Source organism: Pectinophora gossypiella, chromosome 16 (genome assembly GCF_024362695.1).
Source record: "Pectinophora gossypiella chromosome 16, ilPecGoss1.1, whole genome shotgun sequence".
Classification (NCBI taxonomy): Eukaryota; Metazoa; Arthropoda; class Insecta; order Lepidoptera; family Gelechiidae; genus Pectinophora; species Pectinophora gossypiella.
The window spans coordinates 9,739,975-9,759,308 of NC_065419.1; the positions used below are offsets into that span (position 1 = coordinate 9,739,975).

The 19,334-nt window shown below is 37.1% G+C and overlaps 2 protein-coding genes across 4 annotated transcripts in view; both read right to left on the bottom strand.

The window, feature by feature from the left end:
- LOC126374077 (probable G-protein coupled receptor CG31760) overlaps positions 1-16,346 on the bottom strand; it is a 101,016-nt gene extending 84,670 nt beyond the window's left edge. For all 3 annotated transcript variants that reach the window (XM_050020549.1, XM_050020547.1, XM_050020548.1), the window contains exon 1: positions 16,024-16,346. The gene's annotated coding sequence lies outside the window, so the exon portion shown is untranslated. The remainder of the gene's footprint in view (positions 1-16,023) is intronic.
- A 508-nt stretch (positions 16,347-16,854) lies between these two features.
- LOC126374101 (uncharacterized) lies at positions 16,855-19,334 on the bottom strand. The gene is made up of 3 exons (XM_050020576.1): positions 19,196-19,334; positions 18,918-19,097; positions 16,855-18,087 (listed from the first exon to the last, which is right to left on the bottom strand). Exons 1-3 carry the CDS (start codon positions 19,242-19,244, stop codon positions 17,873-17,875), a joined length of 444 nt encoding a protein of 147 aa, XP_049876533.1. The 5' UTR covers positions 19,245-19,334; the 3' UTR covers positions 16,855-17,872.

Genomic DNA, 19,334 nt, shown 5'->3' on the forward strand with positions numbered 1-19,334 from the left:
ACAATAAGTTACTAGTGAAAATAAAATATATAGGTGGGTTAGAAGGACGTACATTGACCAAATTGGAGATGTCCTTAGAAAAGTTTCAGTACGATGTACTTTGAACCGGCGTGCGATTAGAGAATGTGGAGAAAGCAAGAGAAGTGTCAGGATCGAAGCAAATGAAATTCCATAGTCTGTGCTTACCCCGGAGGAAAATATGCGTGAGGTTATGGATGTATGGGTAAATGTGAAAAGGCTTCGCTGTTATAGAATCACCTAAAAAAACTGATGAAGAGCTAATTCTAATGATTTAATTTATCACAGATCACCTAAACCGAATTCGAAACAAATCAGTTTAAAAGGATCATTTTACATAATCCTATTTGAATATTCTTGAAACCCTGGAATAGAGGATTCTTGCAATAAGAGTTCTGCAAGAAATCTCTTTTTAAATTGTAAATGACGTAAACAGTGAATTCAATTTTCACTTGCTTTTTAAATGACAAGTATCCAACATTTTATGTTATTCACGGAATAATAAATAAGCTACAACGATCATCGAAGATTTCCTTTCTGTTCAATCAATTGTGATCGTAAAAACTACCTATATATGATACAAAAGTCTCGACGGCATGAATATTTACATCAATCGTCTACAAAGGACTATCGAAGGGACCATAAATAGATAATAAAGGCTACACAGTCCTTAAACTGTCACCTGTCAGTTAGCAAAGAAAACGTGCTTCCTATTCACAAGGAACGTAAAGGACAGAATATGCTATATTAAGATAAAAAATAAAGCGTTAGAATTATTTGGAATCTCAATAGTGTATAGTATATAGCTAAGCTATATAAGTAACTTCAGTGCAGTTTTCACTAACACGTTGGTCTAACAAAAAGATCGGTGAGGTGTGAGTACTTAATAAGTAATAAATGCTCGTGACTGTATGAAATATATTTGAAGGTATATTATTGGATTCCGATTAACTTTTCAGCCGTTTCCAGTCACAAAAACAAGGCTGCTAAGTTTTGGTAAACAGCCTAAAAGAAATGCCATAAAAAGCAAATGCTGTACACGGTCGTAACCCATTTTATTCTTATCGGAAAACGTCTGAGTCCACAAATGAAGGGCATTGTAGGTGTAACTGGAACACTGTAAAGCCGGTCACACACTAGGTGTAGTCAGAAGTCGCTTGTAACTCAAGTATCATGTAACATACTTGAGTTACAGAAGTCGCTTGTAACTCAAGTATGTTTCATGATACTTGAGTTACAAACGACTTCTGACTTCCTACTTTTGATTGCAAGTTCGAGTAGTTACATTATGAACGCGTTCAAATGAGCATTATTTATTACGCAGCGTACCAAGTGCCTAAGTTAGGTCGCCTAACCTAAGCCTGTCGTTAAAACTCCGCTAACGACTAGAGGAAAAAAAATGTATGTGATCGATACAATCTAATCACGTATCATTTTTTCTAATGGCACTGGTGTTGTCTTATTGCTATGACGATTTCTTCTCTCCTTCTAATGCTTTTATTTTTGGGATGTACGGCTCGATAAACAGATTTCCACACCTCGCGATCTTACTATCTTATTTTTCTTATTTATTTTTCTATAATGATAACGAAATAAAAAACATTTTGCCTCGGCTCTGTGAAATGATACAATTCAATATTTGTACTTAATTACAATTTTGTTGCACGTAAAACTGATCAACGATCATTACATTACACTGTGTGAGAATTAGTTACTGTAGGTACTTGTAATATCAGTGAAGAATTCCTTACTACATAACAGGTAGACGTTTTGGCCAAAGTGCTCAGTTATCGTAGTATCATTTATTTGCCTTAAAATGGCACATTTTTTTGCGGATGGTCAGATGCTGAATGCTCAAAATCATTTTATGAATCTCGTGTCATGTGTTACATGAGCATGCCGAGTATAGTCCCGGTGAGTGATCACCTTTACAGTTCAGTTTAGTTATTACAAAAGTTTCCGCAACCAAAAGAAATTTCCGTTTCTATCGCGAATGAAATGTTTTGACTTTCCAATTAAAGAGCTCAGGTTCGCTAGAGAAAAACGACAGCAAAGGAAAACGCTGTTTTTCCTGTCAAGTCTAGTTATGCCAGTTGTTTTTATGCCTTGTAACGTGTTGTTAGTTATAATTAACACAAATGACCCAGGACTCCGAATACTTTATGTAATTATGAGGATGTAAGTAATACTTACTGCAATATTTCTATTTACGTCAAAAATATTCGGAATAACTGCATTTTTTTATAAAGATTTATTTTTTGACGTGACTTGTTGTAGATTTGCCGCAGATGGCATTAAATTCTTGGCCGGACAAATGGGGAGCGCTGAGGGCTATCACCCGGTACAAAAATTAAGACAACAGGCCTGAGGGTGTCCAGTTGGCGCGAACCTTGGCTCAGGGCGTCGTCTGAGAGGAAGAGTATTTGAAAGAATTAATCGACCCTAGTGGGTTGAAGCGATAAACGCTGAATGAGGAAGTTTTTATAAAGATAAACATGCGTCTTTCTCACAGGCTCTCCCATGCTGCTCTTATTACTAATTTTATTATATTATACTTACTTAATTTATTTTAGAATTTTTTTGAAATCGTTTAAAACTAACAGCAAAATTCTCTAGGTAGGTACTTCACATTTTTTTCCCTTGTCTGCAATTCTCGTCCTAAAGTCTGATTGTACTAAAGATTCAATTAAGTTCTTGCATTTAATCAAGTAGATAAAATCATGGTGTCGTTCGGTATAATAGCTTCTCCGGTTAAATACCCGTATTTCGGGGAAAAGCGAAACGGAGGACGTTCTCTGTCATTAGTTTTCTTTAATTAATTTTTATTCTTTACTTACTTATACTCTTGTATACACCAGCCGGACGTATAATAACGGTATAATAGACTGTTTTATTATTATCGTTATATTACTTAGTGCAAAGCTTTATGCCCCTAGCATTATCCCGTTTTTCACAGGGTCCGCTTACCACACCTGATCCGATCTGACTGACTGGTCCGATTTTTATAGAAGCGACTACCTGTCTGACTTTCCAACCCGCGAAGGGAAAACCAGCCCAATACAGGTTAGATAACATACAACCGAAAATGCATTTCTCGGGAATGTGGGTATCCTCACGATGTTTTCCTTCACCACTGATCCAAATATGAATTCGAAAACAAATTCGACAACCATTGGTTTAGGCCTGTGTTGGATTCGAATCCGCGACCTCAACTGGACTACCACGGCTCAGCAAAACTTTATAAAGTACTGAAATTGTCAAAGGGTAACTTATTTTCTCTTTTGTTGTGTATATTTTGAGGTTGATAATCAACCTCATCAATCCTGGCATCAAGTAATCTACTCCGTAGCTTTATTTCGATGTACTCATCAAAATCCTATACCGTACTTGCTTGTTTTTTTGTGTGCTCGGGAAGATAAGTAGTCGAGAAACAATCTAAGTATATCTAATCTAATCTCTTGTGTCTATCTCACTGTATCTGAGCTTGGAACTTAATAAAACGTTAAAAAATCGATAGGTGGGCTATATTTAGAGGATTTAATTGCGAATTCCTGCCTCAGGAACAATTGAATATCGAACGGTGGTTCGCTATTGCTACGATGGTGGAGAATTTCTATTCCAAATAGCAGTACCTATACATGGTGTTAGTGACCCCGTAAGTAGAAAAAAAATAACGTCTACGTGACTGTACTAAAACGAAAGTGACTAGGTGATTTCTTGTCGGAAATGTTTAATTAAGATTTTGATGTTTTTTTCTCGCCACAATGTAAATCGAACGTATATACATAGAGTACATATATAGGTGTCAGTGACATCGTAAAGAATTTTTTGAGAGAATATCAAGTGGATTTTTCCGTAGAAAAAGTATTGAACTGAAAATAATAATAAAAAAAAAACACCAACATTTTGACGAATTTTGCGACAGGATCTTCCACTTGATAATAACTCAAAATCATAGTCGGAATCAACCTCGTTAGTATTCGTTACGCTATCACCCACACAAACTCGAATGGCAATTGGGTAACTGGGGGGTTAAAAAGGCCACATCGAACCAATTCATCTAACAAAGCCATATGCGCATATAAAATTAAGTGCGCAATGCAAAACAAATGTCAAATAGCAATATCGCTATCTTAGATGAATTGCTTCAATGTGGCCAGATTAACCCACCTGTACGCATTTGTACGGGGTGTAAGTGACATCTTAACGAATACTGCGGGGGATGATTCGCAAAAGTATAGAATTGAAAATAACTTAAAAACAGGAAAAAGATCATATAATTTGCGATGGAAAATTCCACTTCATAATTCATATTAACTCAGACTCGTGGGCTGAATCATCCCCATTAGTATTAGGTAAGATGTCTCTAACACACTGTATATGTGACCTAACTTGTTATTTTTCTTTCTTTTATTGTTTGTGTTGTGAGATACATTACCTACCAACTTCAGCAACCCTGGTGTCATGGGACATATTGAGTCGCCAAAGGCTTCTGACATGGCTCATGTAATGACTACCAGCATGCGTAATAACCGGGACCCACGGCTTAACGTGCTTTCGAAATCACGAATCATCTTAATTTCAGAATTAGTAATTAGGACGATTTTTGCTGCAGGTTGGAAGATCTTCCAAATAAATATTTTCTGGTTAGCCAAGCGGATCCCATCAAAAAGGGGTTAGGCTAGAAAGCTGATGAGACCTTTCCCCGTGTATTTGAAACTAATATTGATCGGTAATTTCCTACAGAGCACCGATTAGAGGCTTGTATGTTCCGGGATGTACGGCTAATAGAGTTTAACTTGGCTTCTAAGATCCCCTAGGGCTTTGCATTAACGCAGGGTTGCCACGATACGGAACATCATTACGTTTATCAAATCATTTATGTAACACGGGGATCCAGTCAGTGATACTATTGTCTTTACAATTCCGAAAATGAAACTGTCGAATGAAAGTGGAATTAGGCAAACGGTTTAAAGCGTTTTGTAATTTCGGGAACGAGGGATTACCTACCAATTTTTTTTTTTGTTTTAGTTTTCCCCGAAGGGTAAGGCAAAGGGAACTATGCCCATACAGCCATGTCTGACGTATTTTTTTTCTTGATGATTAATGAAATGATGAAAGGTGATGATGATGAAACCTAAGCCCCCACCCTCGGAGTAGACTCCTACTCCGAACCCCAAACGAATTAACTCAAAAGTCCGCATAAACTTTTGAGTTATGAAGCGGCTTCCCGGCACGAAGCGAAAATAGGCAGATACACTTTGTTTATTGAATACTCCAATATAATAACACTCGCGAATGTCTTCCGACTAACTTAATGCGATCATTAACCACAAAACACCACTTCGTATTAATTATTTAGATTACTCAATGAAGAAAGCAACTGTCCCGTTCCCGTTTCCCGCCGAAAAGCCGATTACCTACCAAATTATTGCGCATCCCTAAATATGTATGTTTCCTGTAGCCTATCGGTACCGGTAACGGCAATATCCCATCTTAGTGCGCACTTGTAGTTTCTGACATTACGTGACGAGTGAGTCAGTCAGTAAGAGAGTGAGTGACCCTTTGCTTTTATAATATTTTATAGATTTCAAAACGCCGGTAGGACGTCTCTTGCTTAGATTTATAGACTCGTGTAAGCGAGATATGGAGAGTTTTGGCATGAAGAATTTCAAGACATGACGAAGCCTGCCTGGATAAGTTGTGTGAAATACAGCCACACAGCCACTGTTACCATAATTTGTCAAGAATCAGAATCAGAATCATTTATTCAACGTAATTATCATGGATAAACTTGTTGAAGGTCAATGTAACATTTTTGAATTTACGTCATTTCGCAAGGTGTTATGGCTGAGGAGAAGAAATGACAAGAAACTGCAACAGCAACACATCTTTTAAATCAATGAGGGTACATTACAAGTTATTTAATAACTAGAGGAACACATTCAATACCAGACATTTTTATCATTTAGGTGAAGATGTTGTGGCCAATGATGATGCCTAAAGAGAATAAGCATAAGTTTATCTTATTTACGTATATGTTCCAAAATGTCCCGATCGCCGTGAAATCACTTGTGGCAACCCTACATTAGCGGTAACCAAAGGCCAGCTAATGTGGTAACGGTGCCGGTAGGTATAGTAAGCTGACCGTACCGAGATGAGTTTGAAACTCAATCCTGGTAAAAGGGCAAGTTTGAAATTAATTGGCGAAACAATTAACAGGATTTAAGGATGATATTAGGCGGACCCTTATCAATATAAGGATCAGGAGACGCAGGCATGAAGAATATTTGTTGAATAAAATGAATTAAGTAAATATTGTAGGTTGATACGTACATACACTCACATAAGCTCACGCCTATTTCCCGCTGGGGTAAGCAGAGACTATAGGTAGGACCACTTTCCTTCCACCGACTGTAATTGGAATACCATTGTATTTAAGTTTATAAATTATGTAATACTAACTGGATTTAAAAAAAAAGAAAGGAAATCATGAAGCAGTAGGACTAGGGCCCTGTGCTGGGAGGTTTTCTGGCCACGTCTTTTCCTCAGCGTTACAGAGTTTTACAGCTAGTTACATAATAATGTAATTTAATTTTTGACGTTCAAAAAGCGCTAACTTTGTAAGCCAATTTTGAAAAATAAATATTTTTGAATATTTTTTTTTAAGGACTGTAGCTTGATATAATGAGTATGTTACAAAAAAGGTGACTAACTTTCTTACCCATCTCTTTCTTTAAAATGAGTTTTCTACTATCTACCTTTTAACTTACAGCATTTATAAAATTACCTAGATCCAGGTACTTACCTAACAGTTTGTCAATATTTTCAACAAGTATATTTTAATCGATAAGTTTTAATCGTTCTGAATAAGTCCGTGGTGACTTCACTATGTGGAGTTCGATTCCCGATAGGGACACGTCTAAAACAAATCACTTTGTGATAATACACCCAGCAGCATTGCAGACTGAAAACATCTGATTGTTCGAAAAATAAGATGATTTTGAGCTTCGGACGGAACCGTTTTGGTCCCGGTTACTACTTACTTTTTCTTGTCGTTTCGATGGCATTCAGATTTTTTCTTTACTACTTACTTAAGAACGTATTTGATACATGAGCCATGTCAGGAGCTAATAATAACCCTAAGGTTGGTTGTCTACCTCACAACCCATACGACAGAAGAAGAAGTACACGTATTGGAATTTGACCCGTACTGGAAATTTATCCAGCCAACTTATCGGTACTTTATAATTTATTAATTAAATAATAATTTATTTCGAAATTTAATCTTAGACAATATTCAGGGTGTTAGTGACAACCCTACATTCTACATTCGTTATGGGACACCATAACGAATACCGAAAGGAATGATTGACACCACGACTCTGACTTGATATCAAGTGGAATTTCCGCTCGTAAAATTCATGACATTGTTAGTGTTTCTTTTAATTATTTTCAGTTCCATACTTTTCCTACGGAAAATTCCACCCACCCTGTATATAACGCCCGATTGGAAACTATCAACAAAGTTAAGCAATTTACTGTTTAGTATATAAGTTAGAGGATGGGTGCCTGGAGATTTAAAACTAGGTATCGATACATCATATTGTTACGTAAAGATTCAACTATAACTTATGTACTGGTCAAGATTTCACAAGGTCCGCTTACAGAACCTGAAGATTTGACAGGTCCGATATTTTACAGAAGCGACTTGACTTCCAACCCGCAAAGGGAAAATCAACGAAAGGCCTTTCTCTGAAAAGTGGGTTTCTTCACGGTGTTTTCCTTTACCGGTGAGCGCGTGATAATCAAACATGAATTCGAAAACAAATTCGTATAGTTGTCATTTAGGTTTTAGGCTTGTGCTGGGTTTCGAATTTGCGATCTCGCTGTGAAAGTCAAGCGTTATTCCAACTGGGCTACCACGGGTCATCATCGTGTGCTGATGAGGATAAGTATCTTTCATAAATTTTACTGTAAATAACACAACATAAATAGCTTATTTCGAGAGGTTAGATTGAACATGAGTTACTCACGTGTAGGTTCACAGTCACATTTACGCAGATTGCATTTAATACTAATAGGTCGGACACCGGCCTATTTTTTGTTTTGTTTTTGCCTGAGTGGCGTCACTGTGTCAAAACACAGACCAACTTTGAGCAAAATCGTCTGAAAGAGCTCGACGAAAAACGCCAAACACGCAAAGATCGTCCTAAACCCATCTATAACTACATCTTCAACTCGGATGGACAGCTATTCTGCCTCCAATGTGACCGGGTTTTCAGAACAAAGTTTGGCTTTGCCAGTCACATTCGACCGCACGAGAGAAGAGACTGAGGTCGCCGTTGTCTATATTTCTTTATTTAGATACAATATTGGACTTCCTTTTTTGACCAGACTTAATGTAGTAAGTATTGTCGGACAAAGGGGAGTCCTGAGGGCTCTCACCCGGATCTTGTATACTTACAATTATTATTGTGTACTTTTTTTCTGTAGCCTAATTAATGTCCCACTGCTGGGCAAAGGCCTCCCCTTTCTCTTTCCAACCCTCCCTGTCTTGGGCATCGTTCTGCCAAGTATGCCGGAAGGCGTCCAGCTCGTCCCTCCACCGTCGTCGTGGATTGTGTACTTACCTAACATGAAATTAAAAATCGAAGCTTTAGTATATTTTTCTCAGCTTGCTATTTCGGGCAGAGGCTGTGCTTATTTTGTGCTTAGATGTTCGTTCGAGCGTCTATCATTTAATTAGTAGGTCGGTTAGGTGTTGTACCGCCCATGGAACATTGTTCATGGAAGCGTATATTAAGGCTCTATCGACCATCGGTTTTGGTACGACATTTCATTCGCGTCATTTCTTACGCCCCACTTATTGGGTGGTGAGTACATTTATATTTAGATTTGCTTCGCCTTAGTGTGCCTTTACACTTGCATTCGCCCAATCGCGAACGTGTGTGAAAATTACAAAAAGTCATATTCCTGAGTGTACATACTCCATCCGTCGCATGCAGTTTGCCATATCATTTCCAATATTCGCACTCTGAAATATCTTTATTCAGTAGGTAACATAGTTACACTGGGAATTGCCAATTTTTACATAAAAGTATATTTTGTCGAACGTCTCCTCCGTATAATACGAGTATAGCCAAAGACAAGTATCTGCAAGAAAAGCGTCGGCACGTGGCCTAGACGTTCTTAAAAACAAGCAAAAATATTGAATACAATTTCAGTAATTTGGCTGCTTAATATTGGTTCCCAGGCGGTTATTCCTATCTTCCAAATAGTTATCAACCACTGAATAACATTAATAATAATAGTATGGTATAACATACGCCACATTATTTTGTCCGACCAAGTAGTTAATGCCATATCCGGAAATGTACAAAAAGTCACGGTAAAAAAATAAACCCTATTAAAATAGCTTGATTGGAATAAGCGCTATAGATCAGTGCATTTCTATGTCCGTTTCGTTTGAATGTTATTCTATTCAAGCTAATAACAAATACTTACAATCAACAAAAATAAAAGAAAGCTACAGTACTTACTGTCATTTACTTAGTGATTACTATCCACTCCGCATAAGCACACATAATTAACAATTACCTACAGCAAAATTGAAATTACGTACCTACCTTCACAAAATTCATGAATGTCTCGATTGTGTTTTACATTTTGCATTATGTCCTAAGCCAGTCGGTAACAAATTACGGAATAATCCTGAGCTATAAGAACAGCATATATTTCTAGCTCTATTCAGCCCATATGTCTCTACCAAATCCCGCAGTCCACAGTTCAAAACGTAAGTACGTACAATGTCCGGGATTACGACCAGAAATATGGTAATGACGACCCACTTACAGTAGGTAAGGGTATCCTCTCCCGTTGATTGAAGTACTACTTTTGGTAAATATTTGTGTGTGTTTAGTGAGTTTATGATTAACAAACTACGGCTTGCTAAAAATATACTACACATGAAACAGATTAAAGAAAAGGTGAACGTCGTGTCTTATAGGGAAGTTAAGGAATTGGCCTTTGATAGAGTGGAATGGAAAATGCTACACCGACAAGAGCGGGGCTCTTAAATTGATGATGATGATGAAAAATATACTTACTTGTAGAAGTATAGTATAGGATCTCGTGATATTAGAGATGGCAAAAGAAGGGTGCTAAGCTGGGGACATCAAATGACCATTGACCCCTTTTGTGATTGAATATTGCATATTATGTAATTTTTTGAATGTAAGCAGTCGTACTAGAGAACACTCTGACGTTCATGTTGTTGTTAAAATTCGCCTTATAAGGTAGACAAAGTAGGACCATACAGGCTTGACTGTAGTAAGTAATTAAATATTTTTTTCGGACAATAAAGTTGTCTATGCTCTTGTAAACAAAAAAATATTTTGGACATAATTTAATGTATTTATGCCACAAAATGTGTTAAAGTCAGTTGACTTGTATAAGTATTTTTACCCTGTGCGTGGAAGCGAGACAGACAGTCCGTGCGCACTCCCTTACTCCTTAAAGCCTACGGGTTTGGGTGAATTCTTATTGGTGCGGAGCGAAATTTTCACGCATTTTCCGACAGTAATTTCCATTTGATATCAACTCAACTCAGTATTCGTTACGATGTTACTAGCACCCTGTATAAGTATTTGGTATATTTAAAAAAAAAACAAATATTTACTATAAAACTCAAAAACTACTAGACCGATTTTAAAAATTCTTGCGCCATTAGAATGCTACATTATCCCTGAGTAACAAAGGCTCTATTTATTACTAGAAAAAAATACGGATCCTCACTAAAGTCTACTCTTAAAAATCAATGTCCACATGCGGAAAGCCGCGAACTAACCGCTAGTTTATCATAAACATCAATACAAGCGACTCTATCGAGTGACAGGTAGATATATCCCTACCAAATGACAGAGATAAACGAGTCCGAAATTCTCAATCGAAAATGACGAGAATTTTCAATCAATTTCAATATTTTTAAAATAATCTCCTAATCCATTTTTAATAAAGTAATTTGCACGGGGTTTAAGTAAGATTTTCGATGATAAATTGATTGCACGCCCCTCTCAAACATCAGGTAAATATAAAACCAATTTTAACTTTAAAATGAACCTGTCTACATCAACAGTGTCTTAACAGAAAGCTTGATGAAGTGTGGGTACTTAGTTCATCTTGCGATGGATGTACTCAAAGTAAGGTGATTCCGTCATTCGGAAGGCAAACCGTTGGGCTCATCAACATCAATTTTAGAGCCACGTTCTTTTCGGTGCAGCATTTCTATTCCAGTCTGTCAAAGGCCAATTCCTTGAATTCCGTATAAGACACGACATTAACCTTTTCTTTAATCTGTTCCATGTAAGCTCTTCTTGGTCTTCCCTTTCCTCTTTCCTTCTAGCTGATGTTGCCGTTGGGCTACTAACCTTAAAACACCTTCACCAACTCGCATTGGAACAGAGCGGTGGAGTATGCTGCATAACCCCTCCGGTAGGTTAAAGGCAGGCCTGGGTCCATTATTAGGATTTTTATACATAATTATGTTTACTTTATGTTTTTTTTTATCGATCTACTCTGAACCGGCGCTCGTGCGTGTATGAAGCGATTGATGAATGTGGTGGGAGCAAGAGAAGTGTGTCAGGATCGAAGCAAATGGAATTCTATAGTCTCTGCTTACCCCGGTGGGAAATAGGCGTGAGTTTATGTATGTATGTATGTTATATTTCCCAAATTGTATTACGAATTCTCTGGCGCAAACTCTTCCAATAAACACATTCGTGTATTCCATCTATCTCTCACGTTTATATCATTCATACTTATTCTATTCCGTACACGTAAAGCGCTATGAATTTAAATTCAGAATATTTTGATCGTAATCCCGTTGATGAATTCCCACGGGATATTTAGATACGATTATTTATTCATGTACAGTCTTTGGATAGGTCATAGGTAAATTGGAGACGTCCTTAGAAAAGGTTCAGTACGATCTACTCTGAACCGACGTGTGAATGAAACAATTGATGAATGTGGAGGAAGCAAGTGTCAGGAGCGAAGCAAATGGAATTCCGTGGTCTATGCTTACCCCGGTGGGAGACAGGCGTGAGTTTATGTATATATGTCATAGGTCAGTTCTAAACCTCTTTGTATACAGCGACACCGAAAATACTACTACTACTGTACTAGGTATAGTAACATAGATGAACTAAAAAATAAAATAAAGTAACATAATATTGCAGATCAATGCCGAGACCGGACGGGATATTTTTTAAATAATTGAGTTTGTATGCATTCTGTACGTAAGTACACAGCTGTGGGCAGTTTCATATTTTTTTTATTATTTTGTAATTTTTTTACAAACATTGTTTTGTAATAAATGACATAGGGTCTCGCCCGTATCCCCGAAAGGGTAGGCAGAGGTTGTGCGGCAAAAAAATAAGATGCTTATCTGAAAACCTGAATATGAGTATTGCTCCCTCGCTACACTTCAAAGCAATTCGGTATAAATATTACATTTCCTTAGAAACAAGATATACATTCTTTGAGGCTACTTAGTCTGGTTAGGACATACATAGCAGGCTATTCACTCGATTGTCCTAAAGTAAAGAACTTAAGCAGTCGATCCTGGTTAGTATTTACGTAAGGTGGTCGTTATAATACCTTCATAGGTATTATGACTCATGTCATGTAGGGGCCTTGGCGGCTCAATATTAACTCTGACACTAGCCATATCTAGGCTTGGGATGTTATCCCGTTTTCACAGAGTCCACTTACCTAACCTCAACATTTGACAGGTCCGGTTTTTTACAGAAGCGACTGCCTTTCTGACCTTCCAACCCACGAAGGGAAAACCAGCCTAACACAGGTTACGTCACATACCTCCGATACACATTTCTCGGATACGTGGGTTTCCTCGCGATGTTTCCTTCACCGCTGCAGCTGATCGACCTACATACTAATTATGTAAGACTTTTTTTATTTATGATCCAAACGTGAATTCTAGAACAAATTCGTAATCATGCGACTTTACAGTGAGAGTCGAATGAAAAATCTAACTGGCTTACACCACGTTTCAAGTAGAATTAAGAGTCAGTTTACGTCACAATTAAAGTCTAGAGTGATTCACTCATTCATCCAATTGATTTGATCTTGACATGACAAAGAGTGCTCATACGTGTGTTATTGGTCCAGAGGTCCAGACCAATTTGTTGCAGTTGCTCTTAATAAACGGTTTATGTACACAGTTTATTTAAATACACTTTGCAACTGCAACGTGATTCATACATAAAATATACATTACATACAATAATATAAAGTCAAGCTTGTAATCCCTAATGACGTGGGAAGACAACTTGCAACCATTCTTCATACGCTGTCATATAATAAGGAATAATAAATACTACGTATGGTACGGCAACTCTCCGCTCCCCACCAGCGGCTGAGCTAGGTTTACCTCACCCCCTCAATCTTACTTTAGTCTTCAATCGTAAGGGCGTCAGACGTCACACACACAGATGCGCGTGTACGATAACGTCAATGTGTAGTGTCTGTGTAAAACGAGGTGTTTTATAATGAAGCGTCTTGGGTGTGACGAAGTCCTAATAAAGATAAACTCGCGACTACTTATCGCCGCCTTAATGTGAAAATGAAGTAAAGAGTCTTTTTGAAAAATCTGTAATAAACTGTTTTATGTTAAGTAATGTAGAGAATAAAATAATTTATATTTCAGTTCCAAAACTCTGAAATGATCTCATACGAGGATGGGTATGGATGGGTATCCCAATTATCCTACGCAATTTATTTAATTTATTGGACTATAAATGCAAATAAGGAAACAATTAGTCCTGTTGTTTGTTTTGTTTATGTACCTATTCGCTGTACTTATATACCTACTAATTATAATAAAATGTTTTAGACAACAGGTCCTAGGTACCTACGTACTTATCTACCGAATTTAGTATTTTCAACTTTACATGGAAAATCCTACCTTCCACCTTAACAGCTTAAGTATTTAATACGATATCAAAAATCCGCTAATCCAGTATGATCAGCCTAGTTGTAAGTAGTAGGTGGTAGTAGGTATTAGGAAGAATTAACTATATGTGTATCTAACTACCTAAGTACTGCATATACGTATATGTTATGTACCTACCTTTAGCTACTTACGTGTTACCATTTATTTAAAAAACGACCTCCGTGGGTCAGTGGTTCAGCATCGGGCCATAGAATAAGGAATAATACTAGGTATAGAACGGAAACTCTCCGCTCCCCAGCGTCTGAGCTATGGCGTCAGACGTCACTCACAGATGCGCGTGTATAATAACGTCAATGTGTGGCGTCTGTGTTAAGCGAGGTTGTTTGTATGAATGTCCGGGTTGTAGTTGGGCTCACGATCCGGAGGTCCCATGTTCAAATCCCGTTTGGGACATATCACAAAAAACACTTTGTGATCTCTAGTTTGATTAGGACAACACAGACCGATCACCTGATTGACCGAAAGTAAGATGATCCCGGCTATTTATTAAGTAGGCCGTTACATGAGTCATATCAGGGACCTCTGATGGCTCAATAATAAGCCAGACACTAAAGTTGATGACGTCGGTTATTGACCTCACAACCCACACGAGAGAAGACTTATTTAAGAGATTGCGTTATTTAATTTAAAAATAATAATAAGTAGTTAAGTACCAAGTGAAGTGGGGAGATAAGCGTACCTAGTCTAATATTTCGCACCAAATGAAAATCGCTAGAACGTAGTAACCTGTGTAGGTAAACTTGTCTTTATTTAGATATTATTAAATTACACACAACAACGGGGTGTTTCAGGCCTTGAGACAACTATCAAATCTAATGGTCTAATCCTTCCCAACTCTCCGGCGCAAATTAGTTGGCATTACTTACACTATGGTGACTTTGAAAGCGTGTCTGGACCCCAATTACCTTCGAGTACCCAAGGACTACAAAGGTCCCGTAGAGGCACCTTCTCTTGAACATTAATCACTAGCCCAAAGGGTGATAACAGAAGCCTTGGGATAGATACGAGTACGGTCACGAGCATTAATATGTGTACACTTTAGTACCATGTCACATTAACTTTTTTGACAAATTGAACTGTAAGTCTCACTAAATGTCAAATATGTTAGTGCGACAGAGTCCTAAAGTGGGTACATTATATTGCTCATGACTGTACAGCATGTTTGCTTAACTGAAGCCGTCGTAGTTAGAAGAACGCTTGACTCTCACCGTGAAGTCGTAGGTTCGGATCCCAGCACGGCCCTAAACAAATCATTTACAGATTCATGTCTTGATCTTAAATGATGATCACGTGCTCAGCGATTGTGGAAAACATCGTCAAGTAAAGCACATTCCCGAGAAATGCACTTAGGAGGTATATAACGGTAAGGTTAGGTCTTCAAGGAGGCTGTCAAATCATCAGGTTAGGTAAACGGACCCTGTTAAAAATGGTATAACGCTAGACAGATGATGATTCTTAACTGGAAATGTTATTGTTTATAGCCGAAACGCCACTACGTCATTGGAAAATAAACAAGTAGGTAGGTATAAAATATGCACAAGTAGGTAAAACAGGTGGCAGCTTGACTCATACCGATGATCATAATTAAATTGGCACGCAACACAAAAGCAAAGATCCGAAGGCTAAACATAAAAGCCATCCGAAGCTAGCCGGAGCCATTGTTAATCGTCCCTTTATTTAACGAGTATTCGCTTCATCCCCATTTTATTATTGTGATCTACCCCGCGGGCTGTGTTTACTTTACTTTAATGAGCGCATTTGGATGGTCCACCTTTAAATTAAACAGCAGATATTTAAAGTCCCTTAGAAGCTGTTAGATAACGGCTCGCTCCCAGGCACAACCTGCGGCGGCGGGGTCGTAACCTTTAACTCCCCACACTCCCATCAAAACAAATCAACACCAATCAATAATTTGTTTCTAAACATAAAAATAAGCAATATTAACCAATTTACAACAATAAAATACTTACAGCGCTAAATTCCCTCGCAGTTTCTCGGCACTTACGAAACGATTATCTTTCTTTAACTTGTTCAAGCACTTTCAGTCAAATAAAATTTTATAAAATAAAACGGCACATGAAACACTCAAAGTTCACAGAATCTCAGCGGCATCACTCCGACGTGGCGGTAGAGATGGTTACTTAATCATTCCACATGGAAATAGGATCGCCGGTTGAAGCGCACTCCGAATGCGGAATTACCACCGCGACATTCAGGGGACTGAGGGCCTGAAACCTGCGGGAAAACGGCGAGCCCGACATGGGACTCGGTTTGAAAATGCGCGTTCGAGAGAAGCGGGAAGGATCGACTGACTCGCTCGGGGGCATGACTCAACTGTGAGTCAGAGCAGGCCAACCGGATAAAACAACACGCAGCTTCAACTGCCGATCCCAACCGAAGTTTTCCGATCGCCGCCGACCGACGAACTAGCGAAAGCTCAATGGACAGCGATATAATTCATTTCGTTATGAAAAGGACATTTCCCAGATACTTTTACCTCCAGTTGGGGGTTGAATTTATGAAGCTCTTCAGAAATTGTTTTTGCTGTAAGCGGCGACGTGCCAAAGGAGTGATTGAATAGACTTGGAATGACCTAGTTTCAATTAAATGTGAGTTTTCTATACATGTCAAAAGCTCTTTTAAACCTTTTAAGGAAATTGAATAAGCGGGTAAGTAGTAAGATACCTACACTTAGTTATTTTTAACAGTGTACCTACCTACTAAATAAATTAATAAATGACATAATCATTAGGTTTTAATGACATCATCAAGGAGCAAATATTGATAAGTAAAATAAACGATTTGGTATTCATAAATGTAATAAACGTTTATTATAAAATGTACCTAATTGTAGAAAACAAACGGACGGATTCAGTACACATATTTACATGATATTCTTTGAGATTCATATCTACTTAAATATAACGAAGTCTTTTCATACAAATTAGTATGTAGTCAGTAAGTGGTGTCCTAACAAACATAACAAGTATATTTTGTTGTTTTACTAAAAATTAACATACATAACAATACTACTGGTGTTATCTGGCGAAATCGCGTTGACGCTCTAATAAACTTGTTTAAAAACAAATAGGTACTTTACAATTATTTGTAAAGCGATAATTTTATTTAAGTAGCGAGAAAATTGCTATCAAAAATTGCTTCTCCAGTCAAATCATATCTACTTCATGGAGGGAAACAGAATTAGTGCTATCGTGCATTGTACCTACTAAAATAACTACGTGTGCCAAGGACAGTTTCTTAGTATTATACGTAGTTTTAAAAATGTATTTATAAATTCTATATTTCTAAAAACGGTCAATTCATTACTAATCTGCATAGTAGTGTGTGTTCTGTATTGTCCACTTTTCACAATTCTTTGTTGTTTTTCTTTGTGGGAGGCAAAGGCAAGATATAAAAAACATGATGTAAAATTGGCAGTATAGTTAAGTACATATTAGTACATGTAATTGTACAAAAGGTAAAAACTAGCAGTTAATTTAATTTACAGAAGTTCTGACCGTTTCATTTTATAATCTAAATGCAATAGATGAAATAAGTTGTTGAATTTCCATCAACCAAAATTATAAGTTTTACCACATAGTAAAACTGTTCAATATGGTTCTTCTTTAAGAATATACAGATAGGTATATGTATCAACTATCAACTACATTATTTCACATATAATAGCTGTAATTGCAGTCAATAACAATCACTCCCATAAAATTTCAATCTCTTTATAGAACTTATGTTGATGTATTTTTCATGATCTAGTTAAAATATTGAAGTATAAGGCACTTAAAGTTACATTTAAGGGTAATATCACCAAAAGTGCACATACAGTGCTAAGATTGTGCTGCTAAAGAGTAAAGCTACGGAAGATTGTATAAATGAGGAGTTGTTGCACTCATCAGCGGAACAATAACATTCTTCCCAATACACTCCGTTGTCGTACACTCCCCAGTTACAAACACCTGTGACACCGGTGTCGGCTACGGACGCACAACGGCGGATAACTTGACGCCATCTACCGTCCCCTGAAATATCATAAAGTTGAAATGTACTGCATTGAAGGGACATGGTACGGTATTGTTCTTATATTATAAAAAGTGACCGTTTGATTATCAGTAAATACTGCAAACTGTGAGGCTGGCATAAGCACTTAAGAGTGGCTCAAGCCTCGAAAAAAATTAGATAAAAAAAGAAGGTATAATATAAAGAGTAATAAAGACAAGTAATAAAATAAAGTAGTAAGTAGTGGTAGGTACTGTAATAAAGAGTTTTGTATTGTATTGTATAATTTTCTTTATGGCATTGACATATAATATTCATAAGAATTTGACTTGGCCTGGCGGTGGGAGTGGGACTAACTTAGTTCTCGACAATCAATTAGGTACATTATTAATTTCATTTGCCTATTCACATGGTTTGCTAGATAATCTAAAGATAAAGACTTCACATTACATTTAATCTATTAGTAAAGAGATCACCTTTCCAAATAGCGAGTTTAAGGTCACTAAATTGAGACATTGGATTTTTGTATGATAAAGTTATACATGGGAGTTTTAGTTTCTTTTGTTAAGTGTCCTAAATGTAAAAATACTATAAAAATATAAAATACTTCCAAGAAATAAGTTTTTAATGATTACTGCCTCACATCACAACACATATGTACTTACTACATTTACTACTGTGCTATTAGATGACCTACTAAGCAGAAATAAGCTTATCAGCATTGAATAGTGTAAACAAATTATTGTAGGTGTAAACAAAAAGGCCACTGATAATATTTAAACATTTGTTCTGCAGTTTTACAAAATGGCCAATGTATACCTACACTAAGATATAAATATCACATGAAACTTACAGATAAATCCTTTGGGTCCTTGTTGAGTGAGCTTCATGCAAAATGAGCCAGGCATATGAGATTCATCACTGTTGCAATCAACTGCTATGTGACTATCCTTGTCGAATCTCTTATAAGCACCACAGGTATCCTCTAATTTGTTCTGTGATGAGGCACATTGGAAACATCTCACACAGAAAACTGGAAATATCACAAAACAAGACGTTAACTATGTTTGTAAACTTCACAGCAAAAGTTTACTTTATTAAGTTAATTTGTTTTTTTTATTAATAACTTACCTGCTGGAACTAAGCATACAATGCTTATTAAAATCAATTTCACGGTCATTATGATTGTATTTTATTTAAAAATAATAAATTGAAACACGTTACGCCTGACGAAACACACCCAAACTTTGTTTAGTGATGCGCACAAAAA

Coding starts and splice junctions, on each gene's coding strand:
- LOC126374101 (XM_050020576.1), bottom strand. CDS start 19,244: ATGACCGTGAAATTGATTTTAATAAGCATTGTATGCTTAGTTCCAGCA. Junction 19,098..19,195: donor TGTATGCTTAGTTCCAGCAG/GTAAGTTATTAA, acceptor TGATATTTCCAG/TTTTCTGTGTGAGATGTTTC. Junction 18,088..18,917: donor AGGACCCAAAGGATTTATCT/GTAAGTTTCATG, acceptor ATGATATTTCAG/GGGACGGTAGATGGCGTCAA.